The sequence below is a fragment of the Protopterus annectens genome, chromosome 17.part0 (assembly GCF_019279795.1).
Source record: "Protopterus annectens isolate FY-2018-M chromosome 17.part0, PAN1.0, whole genome shotgun sequence".
Classification (NCBI taxonomy): domain Eukaryota; kingdom Metazoa; phylum Chordata; order Ceratodontiformes; family Protopteridae; genus Protopterus; species Protopterus annectens.
This window is the reverse complement of record NC_056751.1, coordinates 367349548-367367805: the sequence shown is the minus strand read 5'-3', so window position 1 is coordinate 367367805 and position 18258 is coordinate 367349548. Positions and strand designations below refer to the sequence as shown.

Sequence of the window (18258 nt, the reverse complement as noted above, 5' to 3'; positions counted from 1 at the left end):
CATGTAAAATCTTCCAGAACAGGGCACTTGGGGGCCTCCACCTTCAATAAATGACAGTACCTTTTCTGCACCTCTGAGACTTGTGGAATGTCCCACTCAAAGTGCCGCAACATCCTTAAGATGGTCCCCCCAAAGGAATTCTATTCCAATGAGGAATCTGGTGATGTGTCTTCATCATCAGAGGCCAGTTGTCCAGAAGAAAGAATGTGGGAAGAAAAGACCAGTGAATCCTCTAAGGAGGAATCATGCTGCCTTTTCAAAGGTGGAGAGGCAGGAAGATAAGGAAGGAAGGAGGCATTGAATAAAAGATAGCTTTATATAAGCCTTGAGAAAAATCTAGATATTCCTTCTCATGGGACCTCTGCTGAGGACAGGCATGTTTAGTTTTTGCTTCTTCTTTGACAAGATGTCTACTCTAACAAAGCACCTTGATAAGGGAGCCAGGTAACTCTTCCCTAACCAGGACCCTCTGAAATAATCATCCCTGTTCCCACTTTCCTCTGGTACAGGTACGAGTTAACAGTCTCATAAGATGTGTGAGCAAGAGATGCCATGCCAGCCGCCAGCAGAGTCGTGGTAGAAAGCATCTCAGTGAAACTCAGACATACAATGGATTTTTGCTTTATCACATCAGGTATGTCTAATTCAGACTGGACAGCTAAAGCAGCTGTTTTCATTTTTGTAAAGTTTTTTTTGGGTGTGAGTGGGACTTCTGAGGCTGACAGTTCCAAAATTCTGGAATGTGCGAGGCCCTTGAGGTGTTGGATTCCTAAACAGGTATTAAGGGATGCTAACCTATTTCTGAGAGTCTTACGAGCAAATGACTGGAAAATTTACAGTTATGATAATCATATTCAGCACGTAAGCAACACAAACAAACACTGAGTGTGGAGGTCTTTCAAAGGACTTTTACTTCCACAGACATGAGCAAATCTTAAAGATAACATGAAAAAGAATAAGGTTCCCCAGTGGGGAAATCAGACCAAATCTTGGCCTTGATAGCAGCAAAATAAGGTGGTATTCACATTGAAGACAGTGAAGCTTCTGTGTTCAAACTAGCAGCAAGTTAGTCTGACGATCATACACTCATAAATCCACTTATCTACCCTTACACCCATGGACTGAGGTCATAAGTCAGATGTAAGGAACATCAAGAAGAATTTTGAATTTGGCACCCTGGCTGGACATCAGGTCACCCCTAGCAGGATAACTTACAGCAAAAGTGATCTAAGTAAGAATATCAGAAAGCCATCAATCAGCAAACTGACTGAATTGCACTGACCTCCCAAAAGTCAGTGCATTTAACCAATCACCTGTCCTGTCAAGTATTGGAATCCTGGCTAAGGAGTCCCATGGGATGTTTATATTTTATTTTACCTCTTTAAGTAATGAAATGCATCACTTTACTTAAAAACTAAACAAAGAGAAAAAAAACCAGCCCAGGGACAGAAACAGCACAGGGAACAGCGGCAGTCTCTGGGAAACACTGAGTTGGTCAGTCTTACAACACAAACTGTCTTCTGATTTCTTCACCTTTTAATGGTTTCTTGATAGGGCCAGATTATGGATGAATTTACACTATTTCATCCATTTGTCCCAGTTACATTTGAAGACCAGGGAGCTCCTTTGTTTTACCTTCAAGGAAAGTCTATTTCATAAAATAGGGATTCTTTGAGACAGATATACATCTTGCCAGCAGGTCTTGTTTGTGCTGTGGCAGAAGTTTAATTCCTTCAAGTAGGTGTTTAAGATGCTGTTTGTTTTGTGGATGTGTAGGAGGTCACATAAGACTAGATCCTTTGAGGCTTTGTAAGCAAAGTAAAGGTCCCTCAAAAATCTGTAAGAATCAGAGAAGATAGCAAGTTCTTTAGGGTTGTACAGGCAGCACATAGAAGACATAACCCTGAATTCCTTTCTGAAAATATGATGATGCAGTCCTTCCAGTTTAATCATATATTTAATCAAGTACATAGCAAAAGGGCACTGTAAACTTTCATGGGTCTGATAATGGAGGAATAGAGAGGGATGATAATTTCCCCTTGCTCTAGAAGACATACTCTGTAATCAGCCTAGCTAGATAAAATGATTTTCTAATGGTAGCAGATGCATGGAGGACAAAGCATAGCTCATTGTCAATGAAAGTAACTAGGTACCTAACAACTGTGTCATTACTTAAAGAGGTATAGATGAGGTAGGTGAATGGGTGCCCATGTTTGCCAAATGACATTATATAACATTTCCTAGGTTCATAGGTTGGTACTAGGCTATCGGCCCTAGGGCCTGTACAAGCCTAGCCATAACAATTCCCTGGCTACTTCTTATCACACTATTTACTTCCCTGGACCCCTGTCTAGCAGGGCGACTGACGTGATCCCCGGGGTGAATTTCTTTTCTCCCATCCAATCATCAAGGTTCCTTTTGAAGTGGGCCAAAGAGGCGCTCTGTTTGACATGTACGGGCAGTCTATTCCAGAGTCTGGGGAGTCTCTGGGTCAGGAACCTATCCCTCCAGCATGTTTTGTTTATTGCGATGACAAGGTTTAGATCCCTGGAGCGTGTGGCTCTGAGGGATTGGGATTTCTTTAAGTGTAGTATGTCCAACAGCTCTGGGTTTGACATGGCCTTGTATGTTAAGCAGAGATCGCCTCTGAGTAGATGATATGTGACACAGTATAGCTGGAGTTTTTTAAGGCGGTCAGCATAGGGCATTTGCTTTAGGCCTGTGATTCTTTTAGTGAGGTATTTCTGCGGCCTTCCAGTTGTTGCAAATGTCTTGAGAGGTACATACCAAATGGGGCGTTGTATTCTATAATGGGTCTAATGAGGGATGAGTACAGTGGGACAATGACCTCCTTTTTTTCTGGATGAAAAGCCCTTAGTGATGAGGCGTGCCATATAAAAGGATTTCCTGACTGTTGAGGCAATGTGGTTACTGAAGGTGAGACCACTGTCCACCTGTGTCCCTAAGTCTCTTATCGCACTTTCGGTGTTTAGTTTACTGCCACCTATGTGGTAATTCATGGGTACATGTTTTTTTCCAAAGGGGATAAAAAGAAGTTATGTTCTTACCATAACGTTCCATGTGAGTTGTTCATCTCACCTTTTTGTTCTTACACGTGGGTTCAGAGCCGATCCCTTGGCTCCAAGTTGGCCACTTTTCAAGCTCAAACTCTCAGAGAAGCTCGAGACACAGTATATATCCCATGATACTCTACTGTAAACCCCAGATCTAGTACACTGCACCCGAAGACAGCCTAAAAAAAATAAGCACTGCAGTACCTACCTATCGAGGTACCTCTAGATTTGCAGAAAGAAAAACAGTCTGTCTTAAGGAGACAAGCTGACAAGACCAACCAATCCACCAAGACAACCATCTTTCTCATCAGGAGGGGGAAGGTGGGAGGGAATGTAAGAACAAAAACGCGAGATGAACAACTCACATGGAACGTTATGGTAAGGACATAACTTTTTTATGTGAAGTTCTTCTATCTCGCCATTTTGTTCTTACACGTGGGTAGCGTCCCAAGCACCCTAATCCTGGGCGGCTCAAGGGAGAACATTCCTGAGCACAGTGGAGCCAAAGGAAGACCTGTCCCTGGAGGCCCTTTCCACTTTGTAATGAGTGATAAACGTGTGAGGTTTGGACCATGTAGCAGCTGCACAGATGATATCCAAGGGTAAACGAGCTGCATGAGCTAATGACGTAGAAACAGCCCGGGTAGAATGGGCTTTGACATTAGTCGGTAATGGCTGATTAGTGGAGGAATAAATGAATTTAATGCAATCAGAAAGCCACTTAGATAATGTGACGTTTGATACCGCAGAACCTTTCTTGTTCTCTGCGTAGGAGACAAAGAGTTGATCAGATTGCCTGAAATCTTTCGTTCTGTCCAAGTAGAATCTCAACTGTCTGTGAACATCAAGCTTGTGTAACATATATCCCATCTGTTGGTATGATGTCTAAAAAAAGTTGGGAGCTCAATGGACTGATTTAAGTTACTTTCGGAGCAGACCTTAGGAAGAAAGGTAGGATTTGTCCTGAGAGACACCCCTATCAGGGTGGAAGATCAAATATGGGGGCCTGAAAGATAGAGCTTGGAGTTCAGAGACCCTACGTGCAGATGTAATGGCTACCAGAAATATTGTTTTCCAAGACAGAAACTTCAAATCACAAGATGACGCGGGTTCGAAGGGGGTAAGCATCAAGTGGGATAAAACAAGATTCAAATTCCAGGGAGAAACAGGGTGTCTGATAGGTGGTCTGAGATGGTGGGTCCCTTTCAAAAAGGCTTTACATAGTCTGTGGGACAGGATGTTAGATCCGTTAAACCCTACATGAAAGTTGAAAATGGCAGCCAATTAAACCCTTATGGTGGCAGCTGCTGCGCCATCATAGAACAAGGAGGACAAGAACTCTAATATGGTATGAATAGGCGCAACATATGGGTCAACGTCATGGTGAAAAGCCCAGTGAACAAATCGTTTCCATTTGCTATTATATAGCTTCCTGGTTGACAGTTTATGAGAGGAAACTATAATATGTTGGACCGCGGGAGACAAATCTTGAGACCTAGCTAATATGGGAATTGGAGCAGCCAAGCTGTCAGTATTAGGGAGATGAGGGAGGGATGAAGAACTCCCGACGAATGAGTCAGAAAGTCTGGCACTAGGTCCAGAACCCATGGTTCTTCCACTTGATACTTCTGTAGGAAGGGGAACCAAATCTGACGAGGCCAAGATGGGGCTATCAGAATAACAGTCCTTCCCAGACAGTTGGCTTTCTGTATGAACTTGGGAATTAGAGGAATTGGTGGGAAGGCATACAGGAGGCCCGGGGGCCAATTGTGTACAAGCGCGTCCCTCGGGTTGCTCCCCCGTGGGGGATAAAGGGCAAAGTAGCTTCTGCATTTGGCATTTATCGGAGATGCAAACAGATCGCAGCAAGGCTGGCCCCACCTGCAGAAAATCTTGTCCGCCACCTGTTGTTTGAGGGACCACTCGTGAGGCAACAAGATGGCCCTGCTCAGTTTGTCCGCTATCATGTTGGATGACCCCAGGATGTGTATTGCTATCAGAAAGCACCTGGTGGATACAGCCCACTGACAAATTCTTAGGGCCTCTTGGCATAAGGGATGCGATCTGGTTCCCTCCTTGCTTGTTGATGTACCAGACTACTGACATGTTGTCCATCTGAATTGCAATTGTTCCTGGAGGAAGACAGTCGTGAAAGTGTTGCAACGCCAGGAACACCACTCTCAGCTCCAGGACATTTATATGCAAATGTGATTCCATGCTCGACCAAGTACCTTGGACAGTCTTTCCCTGAAATAGCCCCTCCACCCTATCAGGGAAACATCCGTGGTCACTGTGGCTGTCGGTTGGGGAAGAACAAGGGGACGTCCGACTACTATCTGGTCGCTGTTCAGCCACCAATTGAGATCCTTCTTGCAAAGGTTTGTTAACAGAATCTTGTGCGACATGGGCAGTTGTTGGTAAGACCATTGTGTGAAGAGTAACCACTGGAGTATCCACATGTGCACGCGTCCCAACAGGACTGCTATTAGCGTCGCTGCCATTGTGCCTAACAGTTTCAATATCTGGGATGCAGGAGATTTGTTCTGGGTCAACAGACTGGACAATTGACTTCTTAGGGATAAGATTCTTGTTTGAGGCAACCTGATCCTTGAATCGACAGTGTCTAGCTCTGCTCCTATAAAGGTAATACACTGCGAGGGCGATAACGCAGATTTTTCGAAGTTTAAGGTTATGCCCAACTGGGAACACAGGTTGATAGTGTAGTCTCTTGCCTGAATTAGTTGATGCCTGAAGGTGGCGGTGAGGAGCCAGTCATCCAGATATGGAAACACCCGGAATCCTAAGCGTCTCACTGCCATAGATTTGGTGAACACTCTGGGGGCTGTGGTGAGCCCAAACGGCAGGGCTCTGAATTGGTAATGACTGGCCCCCAGCCGGAAACGCAAGTGATCTCTGGATGATCTGGCCATTATGATGTGGTAGTAAGCATCCTTGAAATCTATAGAGCACATCCAATCGCCCATTTCTAGAAACGGAAGTATCGATTGAAGCATGACCATCTGGAACGTTTCCTTTTTGATGAAGGTGTTGAGTTTGCTGAGGTCTAATATGGGCCTCCAGTCCCCTGTTTTCTTTGGAACTAAAAAGAACCTTGAGTAAGTTCCGAATCCTATCTGGTCCGCCGGGACTGGCTGGATGACTCTTTTGTCTAGCAGGTTTCGAATCTCTATGGCTGCTAGTTTTCACAGACTGGGTGGAAAGTCTGAAAACTTGTACACATGGGAGGGAATTTTGTAAAGGGAATGTAGTAACCTCTGGAAATTATGCTTTTTACCCAAGAATCCATTGTAATGTTTAGCCAGGCGTTTGGGTATAAAGCCAAGCGACCCCCGACCGCCTCCAGAGCAGGACAGCCGGTCTTCCTTTCAGGAACGCTAATAGAGCTGACCAGAGAACTGCTCCCTTTCACCCTGATTTTGCAGACCCCCCTGCCGTTTGGGCAGCGTCTTCCATTTTTACCCCCTCCTCTGCCCCTAGAGGGAGTATCAGTAGGTGTGTTCTGGAAAGCTCCTTGGGGCTTTCGAAACCACATTTTTCCACTTCGTTGCCCTTTCGGGAACGGTCTAGTTGGAGTGGAAAAACGAACTCTTACAGCAGACAGAGTCTTTCCTTCTTGTTCACACCTAGTAAGAGTCTCCTTAACTTTAGGCCCGAGCAAGGCGGAACCATCGAATGGGGTATTAACAAAGGAAGACTTGAAGACTTCTGCAAAGGAGCAAAGGCGCATCCAGGACTGTCTCCGAAGAGCTATCGCTGAACCTGCCCCCCTACTCGATCCATCGGCGGCATAAGAAATGAGCCGCATGGATGAGTTGACTATAGAATTGAGGGTGTTGAGTTATGCAGTCACTTTCTCAGAAACTGCATAAGCTGTGTTACCCTGTAGAGTATCTCCCAGCTCTTTAAGGAGATCTCGCTGAAGGCGGGTAAAGTGGGTTAGGTATTTGAGCGATTTCATGGAAAATGCCGCAGAACTAACTATGCGTTTCCTATACCTGTCCATCGTCCTAGAATCCCTATTAGGAGGATGGACAGAAGAAGAGGTTTCCGACATCTCTTTCTTGGTGGCTGCCGCCACCACCATGGCATCAACCAGGACTCCCTTGGTAAGAAAGGCCTTGTCGGCAGGGGAAGTAATGAACTTGTTGGGCCTCCGAGGGACTGGTTCCACTGAATCAGGGAACTCCCACGCCCTTCGAGCAACCAAATCCATTAGTTTGTCGAAGAGAGGAGTGACCCAGGAGGTGGATGGTTGAGACCCAAAGGCCTTTAGGAGTACCAACTCATCCTCAGTAGGGGCAAGGGACTGCCAATCACCCCTCTGCCTTAAGATCTCCAATATGTCTGCAAATGAGACATCCTCTGAGGGGGATTGTGGGGACCCTTCTGATTCCTTAAAGTTGGTGTCCGATGTTAGGGATTCCTGTGGGGAATCCAAGTGCCTCCTCTTGCACAGTCTCTTCCTAGGTACTTCATCAGTGGGAGTGTCCAGTGAAGTCCCTGTAGAGGAGGGGCCGCCCAATGGGGATACCTGAGGCTCTGGGTCTCGACGCTTGGTAGGGACCTGTGGGGAAGAGACAGAACGTGGCCCTTTAGGGGGAGAGAAAGAAAGATCCGAAGAGGTAGTGGTCTTAGAAGACATGACCTTCCTCATGGCATCGAATCATGGTCCGAGAAGTCTGTCGGCTCCGAAGAGGCTGGCAGCCCTCCCCGAGTTGAGACCCTGCGCTCCAGAGGATGGAGCTGAACCCACCTGCTCCAAAGCCCCGAGGGGAAGGGTCGGAACCGAAGTCTCGGTTTGACTCTCCACCCCGGAGCCAGCGAGGGAGTGTCGGCTCCAAGACTCCCCAGTTGGAACCGAGGAGATCAAGGTCGACAGAGCCGAGGGAGCTGGATCGAACCTCGGCTCCGAGGGCTCTACCAACATCGGTTCTCTCTGCCCCAGCTCCGAGAGTTCGATTGGCTTCGGAGGAGTACAGAGTAGGACTGGGATTTCAGGCTTTGAAGCCGAGTGGCTCGAAGCGGAAAGCATTTTGGTCAGGACCGGGTTCTTTAGCAATCTCTTAACCACGCAGTCCAGGTCCACATCAGATAACCTCGAAGAATGGGTCAAAGGGGCGAAAGACAGCACCGATTAAAGAATCGGAGACTGAGGAGTCTCCAACACTGGATCCACAACTGGACTCCGAGAAATAGGTTCAGTACATGGCTCCAAAGGCTGTGGAGCCGATGATCAAACCATACTAGAGGAGCTCGGAGAAGAGGACTTGGGCTCCGAGGCCCCCTTGGATGACTTCGACCCCTTCGAAGCCTTGGAAGAAAGGTCAGTCTTGTCCAGGGCAGCCTGAAAATCAGGCTTCAGGAGGCCTCTATCCACCAGCTTCCTGTGCCTTTCCAGAAGTACCCTGGCGCTAAAGGAGTGGCAGATAGAGCACACTTCCTGCAAATGAACAGATCCTAAACAGTACACACAGGTGGAGTGGTTGTCCATCACAGACATTTGTTGGCCACACTCACACCTTTTGAAACCAGACTTTTGTTTCTCTGACATTTGAAAAAGAGAGAGGAAATATATATATATATATATATATATATATATATGTTCAGATCCCTGAACTCAAAACTATGAGTATATTAAACACAAAAAATGGTATTCAACTATTTTTTAAAATTAACTCTCTACAGAACTAGCTAATCTCTAAATGTTCTAATTTTAAACTACCACTAATAAAATTAGCACACACAAAGGAGCTGACACAGCCCTGTCACACCCAAAAAACTAAGAAAGGCCTAGAAAAAAACAGCCGTTAAGAAAAACACTCCAAAAATATACCAGTCTACACACTAACTCTAACTAAACTTTTAAAGAAAACAACACTAGCTAACACTACAAGAGAAAAATATTTTTTTAAATATTTTTAAATATAGAAAAAATAACACTGGCCCGAGCTTCCTCAGATGAGTCTGTAGATCCGTTGCAGCGGCAAACTAGATCTGGGGTTTACAGTAGAGCATCATGGGATATATATACTGTGTCTCGAGCTTCTCTGAGAGTTTGAGCTTGAAAAGCGGCCGACTCGGAGCCGAGGGATCGGCTCCGAACCCACGTGCAAGAACAAAACGGCGAGATAGGACAACTTCACATCTATACATTTCTTGGCACTGAGCTCGAGTCCATGGCTCTGGCACCAAGCATCTGTTTCTGTAAGGCTCTTTTGTACAATAGCCACATCATTTGGGGATTCAATAATAGCTCCCAGTTTGCAGTCATCTGCAAACTTTGTTAGCCAGAGTCTCTTAGTGTTGGCCTGTACTTCAGAGAAGTAGATGCCAAACAAGAGCGCTCCCAGGACTGAACCCTGAGGTATTCCACTTGTCACTTGTCTGGAACTGGATTTGGAGTCAGCTACTTTTACAGTATGGGTTCTGTCAGTAAGCCAGTCGGCAACCCATCGAGTGACATAGGGATTAATGCCCAGCTTAGTAAGTTTATTTATGGTTTCAGAGTGGGGAATGGTGTCAAAGGCTTTGGAGAGATCCAGATAGGCTGTATGGACCACCTTACCCTCATCTACGGCTCTGGGGACTGATTTGAAAAAGTCAATCAGGTTCAGGAGACAAGATCGGCCCTTCAGGAACCCAAACTGGGTGGGGTCCAGTGTTTGAAGGTTGCCAATATCTTTGTTTATAAGTTCGATGATAATACATTCCATGGACTTGCAGATCAGGCTCATCAGACTGATGGGGCGGTAGTTCCCGGGATCCAAGGTGGATCCTCCTTGTGGAGTGGGATAACTGTAGCTGTGCACCACTCAGTGGGCTTGAAGCCTAAGGTGAGGGTATGATTAAGCATGACACTTAGGTGAGGTGCCAGTTCATTTTGTAGTTCATGTAGTACACAGCCAGGGATGTCATCCAGTCCCATGGATGCTGTATTCTTAGCTTTGGAGACTGCATTTTTTTTCCTGTATGGCCGTTATTACTGGAATTTGGCAATCTACCGGTATTGAGATGGGCCATTTAGGGGGTGACAGGGGGGTTGAAGTTGGCACTGAATCAATCTGCTAGGATATTGGCAATATCCTTTGGATCAGTATACTTAATGCCATTCTGTTGTAGCTCAGAGCAGATCTGAGCATTGCCATTTAGATTATTGACAGTTATAGAATGCCTTGTGGTTGTCTTTGGAATCTTTGGCAATTTTATTTTCGTAACTAGCTTTGGAGGATTTTATGAGGGATCTCAACTTCTTACTGAGGCTGGTAAGGGAGTTTTTTGCATCCTGGGATTTTCCTCCTTTCTGCAACAGTTTCTTCCTTTTGTTGTAAAGTTTCTTTATGACAAGGGACCACCAGATTGGCTTCCTTTTTTTGGAGGAGAGCATCTTGGTTCTATTTGGGATGGCATGATTAATGCATGAGTTGATGTTCTCGTACAGTGCCTCAGTGTAGGATTCAGCAGTCAAACTTTCAGTTCCTGTCTGCATGGGTGTCATGAAGTTTGTCACTTCAGACTTGAGTAGCATGAAGTTGGCTTTGGAGAAGTTTTTTATGGAGGTTTCCTTACTGGGGGGTGGGGGGTGGGATGGGATGTGGATGTTAAGGGTGATTAGCTTATGGTCTGACCTGAACAACGAGGGGGTGAACATAGGTGTGGAGCATCGACTTCCCATGTTGGTAATGACCAGGTCTAGAATATTGGAGCCCCTGGTAGGACTATGGATTAGCTGATGCAGGGCATTGGAATTTATGAATTCCAAGAACCGTTGGGCAAAGATGTTGGTACACAAGTAGTTTTCCCAGATAATGGCAGGGTAGTTGAAATCACCCAGTATTAGGGTGTTTGATTGTATCTTAGTATTTTCCAGTATGTTTAAAAAGGTGTAGTGAGAATCTTGGGGCATGGTGGGGGATTTGTAGCAAGCTACAATTTGGATTGCAGTCTTACCTAATGCTAGTTGCACCTGGAGAATTTCAGACACATTGTATTGGGCAACTAGCCTGGTGGTGTGAATATCCTTGGTGAAAATGGACACTCCTCCACCTTTAGTGTTTCGATCCTGGTTTGGTGGCCAAAAAGTGTGGTAAGAGTTGTAGCCTGGTATTGCAGGGATGCTCTCCGGAGCCTTGAACCAGGTCTGCACAGATATCGATGTTCTCCATTTTTATGAGTGCGTCGAGAGAGTGCATTTTGAGGTTTAGACTTCTAGCACGGAGTAGCATTATCTTCAGATATTGCATGCTTGTAGCTGTTATGGTAGTGGTTTTAATTTAAGGCCAGCGTCCTGGCACTATTTTTATGTACATACTAGACCATCCTGGAAAATCTGGGAGCTAGCAGGAGAGCTTATGATAGCTCCAAGTCTGTAGTTGACTACTCCAATTTTGCAGTTCTCACAGGCTAACATCTGCATTTACCTTAGAAAAGTAAATACCAAAGAAAAACAACCCAAGGACCAATCCCTAAGGGATGATGATAGTAGTGATCCTTTCTGATGACAGGGTGCCCTCTACAATAATAGACTATCCAGTGGTTTACATAGCAGTTTACTTTATTTTGATTAGCTTGCCTATAATGCCACAATGCGGAATGGTGTCAAAGGCCTACACCAGATCAAAGCAAGTAGTTTGAACTGATTTGTCTGCATCCATTACAGCAATGACTTGTTCAAAGAAGTTCACTAAGTTTAGCATGCAGGACTGAACTTTAACAAACCCAAATTGGTTTTGGTTAATGAAATGTAGACTACTGATATCCTTGTTAATAAGTTCTATAAGGATGCACTCCACTGACTTACAGATGAAGCTGTGTAGGGTTATAAGTCTATAGTTACCTGGGTCAACAGTGGGTTCTCCCTTGTGCAGTGGGATGACTACAGCAGTTCTCCACATCTCAGGCACAAATCCAGTGGACAGGCTGGCACTGAACAGGTTCAGTAGTGAGTCTATGAGGTTGAATTTTCTGCGGACAAGTAAGCACGCTACCACAATGCCTAGATCCACTGAGATACTAGATTTTCATGGAATTTTGGCTAGAAATTTGCCTTTAAACTTATCCATGAGCTCAATCACTTTTGCTGACTGCTTTTGCTAACAAAGTTATCATGTGCTGAGTTTACTAAACATCTGAATGTTGAAGGCTGGATTTGCATAGGGTATGTGCTTTGAATTATAATGACTGGGTGTGTGTGTGCGCTAATGCTGAAACTTTTGAATATTCTGAAAGTTGCAGCATTTGCGGCAGGTATGTGTGTATGAGTGTTTGTGAGAACTAGGTAAGGGGTCAGGGTAAGCACACTTGAGTAAGGCGGCACAGGGAGATGAAGCCCCACTGTTCATCTTTACCCATGTGTGTTAACCCTAACCCTGCCACTAAACCCAGTCCTGCACATTACCTTACAAAAAATCCTTTCCCTAACAATAACACTACTTAGATAAAGTTATCCTGGTGCTGGAAGTGTTTGCTGCACTTGGTTTACCTGAGTTGTGCGTAGCTGTGTTTCTGCTTTTTTTTAACTTACTGATCGGAAAAGCAGTGCATTAGCTGCCCTTTCTGATCAGCTGAGTGCTAATAATTTTAGTATACAATAAAGAAAAGTGTTAACATGCAGAAATCAATGTAGTGATATTTCTGTGTGCTCATTTATTTAAACACAAATATATATATCGGTAGATATATACATAGACACAACGTGTGGGTAAGTACACAAATACATATATATATATATGTGTGTGTGTGTGTGTGTGTGTGCGCTGCAGCACCCAGTTAGAAGAAGATATAATTTGCTCATTAACAGAACAATGATGATCCAGACAAAAGCAGAATGTAAAAAAATACCACTGTTGCTGGTGGGCCTTGATGAAGAGAAAGTACTTGACAGAGTAAGTTAGGATTTTATGAGTAAGGCAATTGAAGTATTTGCATTCCCTGATACAATAAAAAGATTAATTAGGAGGATATGTGAGGGATCAGAGGGAAAAATTAAAGTGGAAGCATTCCTCCCTTATAAGGAAGGATGTGTGTTATAGAAACTGATCTTTGGCAATGTGGCGCAACAAAACACTGCTATCTCACAGCATCTGGCTTGGCTATGATTCCTTCTTTGTAGAGTCTGCATGTACTCCCTTGTCGGTATGTATAGGTTTTATACAAATCCCAATGAACAGACCAGAATACTCTGCATTTGCTAAGAAAAAAATGTATGCTATGGCAGAGACCCTCTGCCAATCACCTATACAGGAAGCTACATCATTACTTATTATAAACAATTATGAAATCGCTGCATTCTGGAGGAAAGACATCTCTCACTGCAATTAACACTTTTTCAGGAAAGTACAGTCCTCCCTCTTAGTGATCAAATAAGATAATGCCTGATTCCTATTTTCAGAAGTCGGATTTATATATCACTGCCACTGTTGAACTGTACTGGTCTTGTCTGTCATTATTTATTTGTTTGTAACATATGCTTCATATACTTCAGTAATAACTTACAAAAACATGCTTTGTAGAATTTCAACACATTACACAAGTTTTGTCAGTTTTTGGCAAGACACGTATAAATGAAAATGGATGTGATACTTACCATTTTCATTACCAGGCTTCCGGGACGTCATTTCAATGTAATAATCATTATTTTCAATTATTTCTTTTAGCAGCACTTGTCTTTTGATGTACACAACAAGGCACATAGTCCTTCCAACCCAATGACTAGAATATAATGAACAAACCTCAACAATCAACCTGTATAAGAAATTAAAAATACACTCATTATAGTTTTCTGATTTGTTTTAAACTGTTAACTCAGTGTGTGTGTTAACTTGCAACAAAGTTTAAATGCAGCTTGGGTAAATGTGTTAACATTTCATATTTTGTCACATCAGGAAACAAAGCTAGGAACGCACTCAAAGTTGTTACAATGTAAATCAACAACATTTGCAATAAAGACATGCCTAGCAGCATATAATGCCAAACATGATTAAAATACATCAGTAATTCAACATGAATTATGAATATCAAATCAGTCTGCAGCCCAAAAACTTAAACAGAAGTCTACAATTCTCCAAAGGGGAAAAAAATCTCAAGAGCAACAAAGTAAGACTGATACATAAAGAAAATAACCAATCTGCAATACATATCAGCAAACAATGCTACAAATCATATAGCAATCTCTATTTCTTCTTAAAATGGCAGAAGCAGAGAAAACAACCTACTCGTATACAATGCAAAGAAAAAGAAATAACTTAATCCATACAACCCTCAAATGCATAGCATATATACATACAAGTACTACCAAACCAACACTCCAAAAGTTCATTAAAATAGTCAGTACAGTTCATATTCCCTGACAAAAAATAGGCATACAGACGGGCAGAGAGATACCACCCAGGGTGAAATGAATGTGAAGTGTTATACAACACAGCATGCCATAAATATATGGGCAACAGCTCCAGTCACAAATTCTTCATCTGGCCTTACAAAGCTTAAGATAAAACATGTGCTGCTAACTAGCTTCCTTCAATAGGACTGCATTTAACTCCTTATGCTTTCATCTTTATAATGAATACTTATTTATCTTTATTTGTTTATCGGGGTAGTGCACTGATCAATACTGACCAATTTCAACCTCAGCTAGGGTGAAATACAAAACATTTCACAGACCAAAAACAGAGAAATGGAAGCAATAACAGATTGTTCAGATTAATTGCATAGCAAAAACTGTGCATGTGCATTCTAGTGAAAAAGCACCGTGTGTACAATAATATACATTAGTTTCTAAAGAGGGGCAATCTTCAGTGACTCTTGAGAGAGAGGAAAGACTTGGAAAGGAGATAGGTTAGGTGATATTCCCTGTGCTAAATCAGGAGTATTTGGATTAGATGAAGTACATTTTGAGTTGCATTCTGAATTTTGAATAACTGCTGATTTCTTTAATGTTGATGGGGAGAGCATGCCAAACAGTAGCTGTTTGAGAGGAGAAAGCATGTGCAGAGCTGTAGAGTTTGTTTCTAGGGGTTGAGAGAGTTATTGTACCTTGTGAGTTGTGCCTCTGGTTGTAGGCAGAGTTTTTTTTTCATGAAGACTAGCTGCAAGAGGAGTAAATGTGTGGAGCTGGAGTAGTTTGCAGAGTTGGGATCCAAAAAGTAGGTTAGATCTTTGTTTTATGAGTAGCCATTTGGCTTTTTCTAGGGTGATACATGATGCTGACAGAGAGGTGAGCTTGAAATGTATCTGTAGATGCTGTTAAGACTGTGTGGCAATGGTTCTTCTAGGAGGCAAAAAAAAAATTGGGAGCCCATATTCAAGTTGAGAAGGGAAAACTCCTTTGCCAATGGCTGATTTGGTTGGTTGGGGTATAAAAGAGGAGATCTTTATGGCCCAGAAGAGGAGGGAGTTTATTATGGCGCTCACTTTGTCAATGTGGAAATGGAAGATTAGTGACTGATTAAGCCACAGTCCTAGGTATTTGAACGTGGAGGTTGTCTCCATCAAATAGTTGTGACGGTCAACGACAGTTAAAGAGTTAGGTGCCTGGTGAATTTTTTTTGTGGAGTTACAAGCAGCATAGTTTTGGTCTTAGTGAGGCTGAGAAATAATCTATGACTTATGGGCCTTTGGTGGCACTCATGCAAGTCTAATTGGAGTTGGCAGTGAATGTTGGTGTGAGTGACCTGATCAGTAAATGACCATGTCATCAACATAAAGGATAAGTGGGAGATGGGGAGGTTCACAAGGTAGTTTGTTAATGAATATGGAAAAGAGGAGAGTGGCAAGAATGGATCCTTGTGGTACAACTTTGGTAATAGCTGCAGATTCTAATTGGGAGGATTCCATTTTAACTCTGAAGTGTCTGTCAAGCGAGGACGTTTTTAAACCAAGGAGTGTCTTCTTTACTGATATCATTTCAATTAGTTTGCTTTGGAGTAGATTAGTGGTCAATAAAGTCAAATGACTTTGTCTGGTCTATAAACAGGGAACTTGTAAGGAGACCGCTCTCAGAGTTTTTAGCAGTATGTCATCAATTTGGGACCAAAGTGCTGTCACAGTACTTTGTCCAGGACAGAATCCATGTTGTTTGGAGGACAGCAGGTGGTAATGCTGTATACAGAGGGAGACATGGGTATAAACTATCTTTTCAACAGGTTTGCTGAGAACTGGGAGGATAGATTTTAGATGGAAGTGAGAAGTATTTCTTGGGTTGGTTGGTTTTGGGGGTGTTTAATTAGATCAGTTTTCCAAATCTGTGGCATGATGTTTTGTGTGAGACACAGATTAAATACATAGGTGAAAGGAAGACCTAGAGATGGTCTCTGTAGTGATATATGAATTGGGGGGGGGGGTTATGTTGTCAGATCCAGGAGAGGTGTCACTGGAAATATTTTCAAGTAGAACAGAGATTTCTTTGGGCTGTATGCATCTGAAGTGTAAGAGAGGGATGAATGGTGCGGGGGTGGGGCAATGCATGAGCTGTGGGTGGTGTGGAGTTTATTGATGGGAGATTGCTAAATTCTTTAAGGAAATCTTCTGGACAAAGTTTTGCTGTACCACACTGAATGGTGATGGTAAGCAGGGGTATCATGAAGAGGTTTTCTTCCTGTTAGTAGGTTAACCACTTTCCAAAAGAGTTTGGGGCAATGTAAGATGGCAATTTGTTTCTTTGTTTGTAGATTTCTTTTGTGCCTTCTGATGGACTTCTTGGCTAGGTTACACAACATAAAGGAGGTACGGCCATCATTTTTTTATGGGGGGGGGGGTCGGTTTCCATTTTTGCCATGTTTCATCCCTTAGCGTTAAAAGTTGTTTGAGTTCAGTGGATAACCATTCAGTTTTGGTGGGTTGATAACGGCTCTGGACAAGTGAGAAGAACTTGTCTTATAACTGGAGTAGAAAGTTGGTTAGGCTTATTTGAGTCATGCAAGGAGTCTCTATGATTCCAGTTGTGGGCTGTGAGAAATTTTCTGGATTTGTCTACATTTGAGCTACTCTGGTATCTGAAGGCAGTGTTCGCTTAAGGATGGTGGCAGAATATTTATGTTAGCAACAGAGTTTGGTGGTGGTAATAATCAGGTTGAGTGTGGAGTGCCTGTAGAACCTGATGTTAGGTCTTGTTGGATCTTTTGGGAGTTAAAGGAAACCTAGGCCTGCTAGAAAAGTACCCATGTCAGTTGAAAGAAAGACAAGATAATTAAGATGGAAGTCACCTAGAATGATTATGTTATTTTTGTGACAGTTATTAAAGATGTTAGTGATCTTTAATAACAAAATATTAATATTAACTTAGTAATAAATATCAGCAAGATATTTAAACAAGCCCATGTTCTTGCATCACACTAGGAAAAAAGCATTAATACAATGGGTCTTAATTATTAACACAAATAAATAAAAGTAGTAGCCCTGTGTTAAAAAGCCAGAAACAAACTTTCATTCTTTCAAATTCTCATACATGTTTAAATACAAAAAAAAAAACTGCGTACTTAATTTTTTTACAGCACAAATACAAATAAAATGAAAAATATCACAGGCACAAAAGCATGTAACTACAAATCACTCCAAATAAACTTTAAGAAATTGTGAAAACCTTAAATAAAATAGTACAAAAACACAGTCAAACATGGAATTAATTTCCTCACAGAAATCAATTCCTTATTGATAAGACAAATAGTCCCATCTCTGCAAGAAAAAATAACAGTTTTGATATGATTTCAAAAAAATGAACAGGAAAATTTACATGAAAATCTATATAGTGACTTTGCAAAAGTACAGCAGGTGGACAAGGAACTAGAGCACTTAAACTTGAGAAATGTAAGGAGGACACCAATGACCACAAAAGCAAATCTGCATTTACTGGGAGGAAAATTACTTAGTGTACTTTGTTGGTTCTATGACTATTGATAGAAGCAACACTAGGTCAAAATGCAAACAGTGTGCAGTTTCTTCTTCAGGTTCTATACTATACTTTGAACCAGTTTTTGCCCCTTCCCATATGGTGACCTGTACTAATATTTTACCTTGTACTGCCCTGCTCATTGAGATAGAAATGAGGGTGTAGAAAAATACTCCCAAATGAGTAAATTATGAAAACCTTCCAACAAATGTTACATGAGCAGAATCAATAAGAACTGATGATTAACCCATGCAATGAAGTGTTTGATGTTATTCAAACTGA

At 42.6% G+C, this 18258-nt stretch overlaps 1 protein-coding gene across 1 annotated transcript in view; it reads right to left on the bottom strand.

Moving 5' to 3' along the window:
* The window catches only part of LOC122791394 (malignant fibrous histiocytoma-amplified sequence 1 homolog), a 1282214-nt gene that overhangs the window by 536486 nt on the left and 727470 nt on the right, over positions 1–18258 (bottom strand). Inside the window, exon 7 of the mRNA XM_044059133.1 lies at positions 13678–13835. Within this exon, the coding sequence (XP_043915068.1) occupies positions 13678–13835 (158 nt within the window). The remainder of the gene's footprint in view (positions 1–13677; positions 13836–18258) is intronic.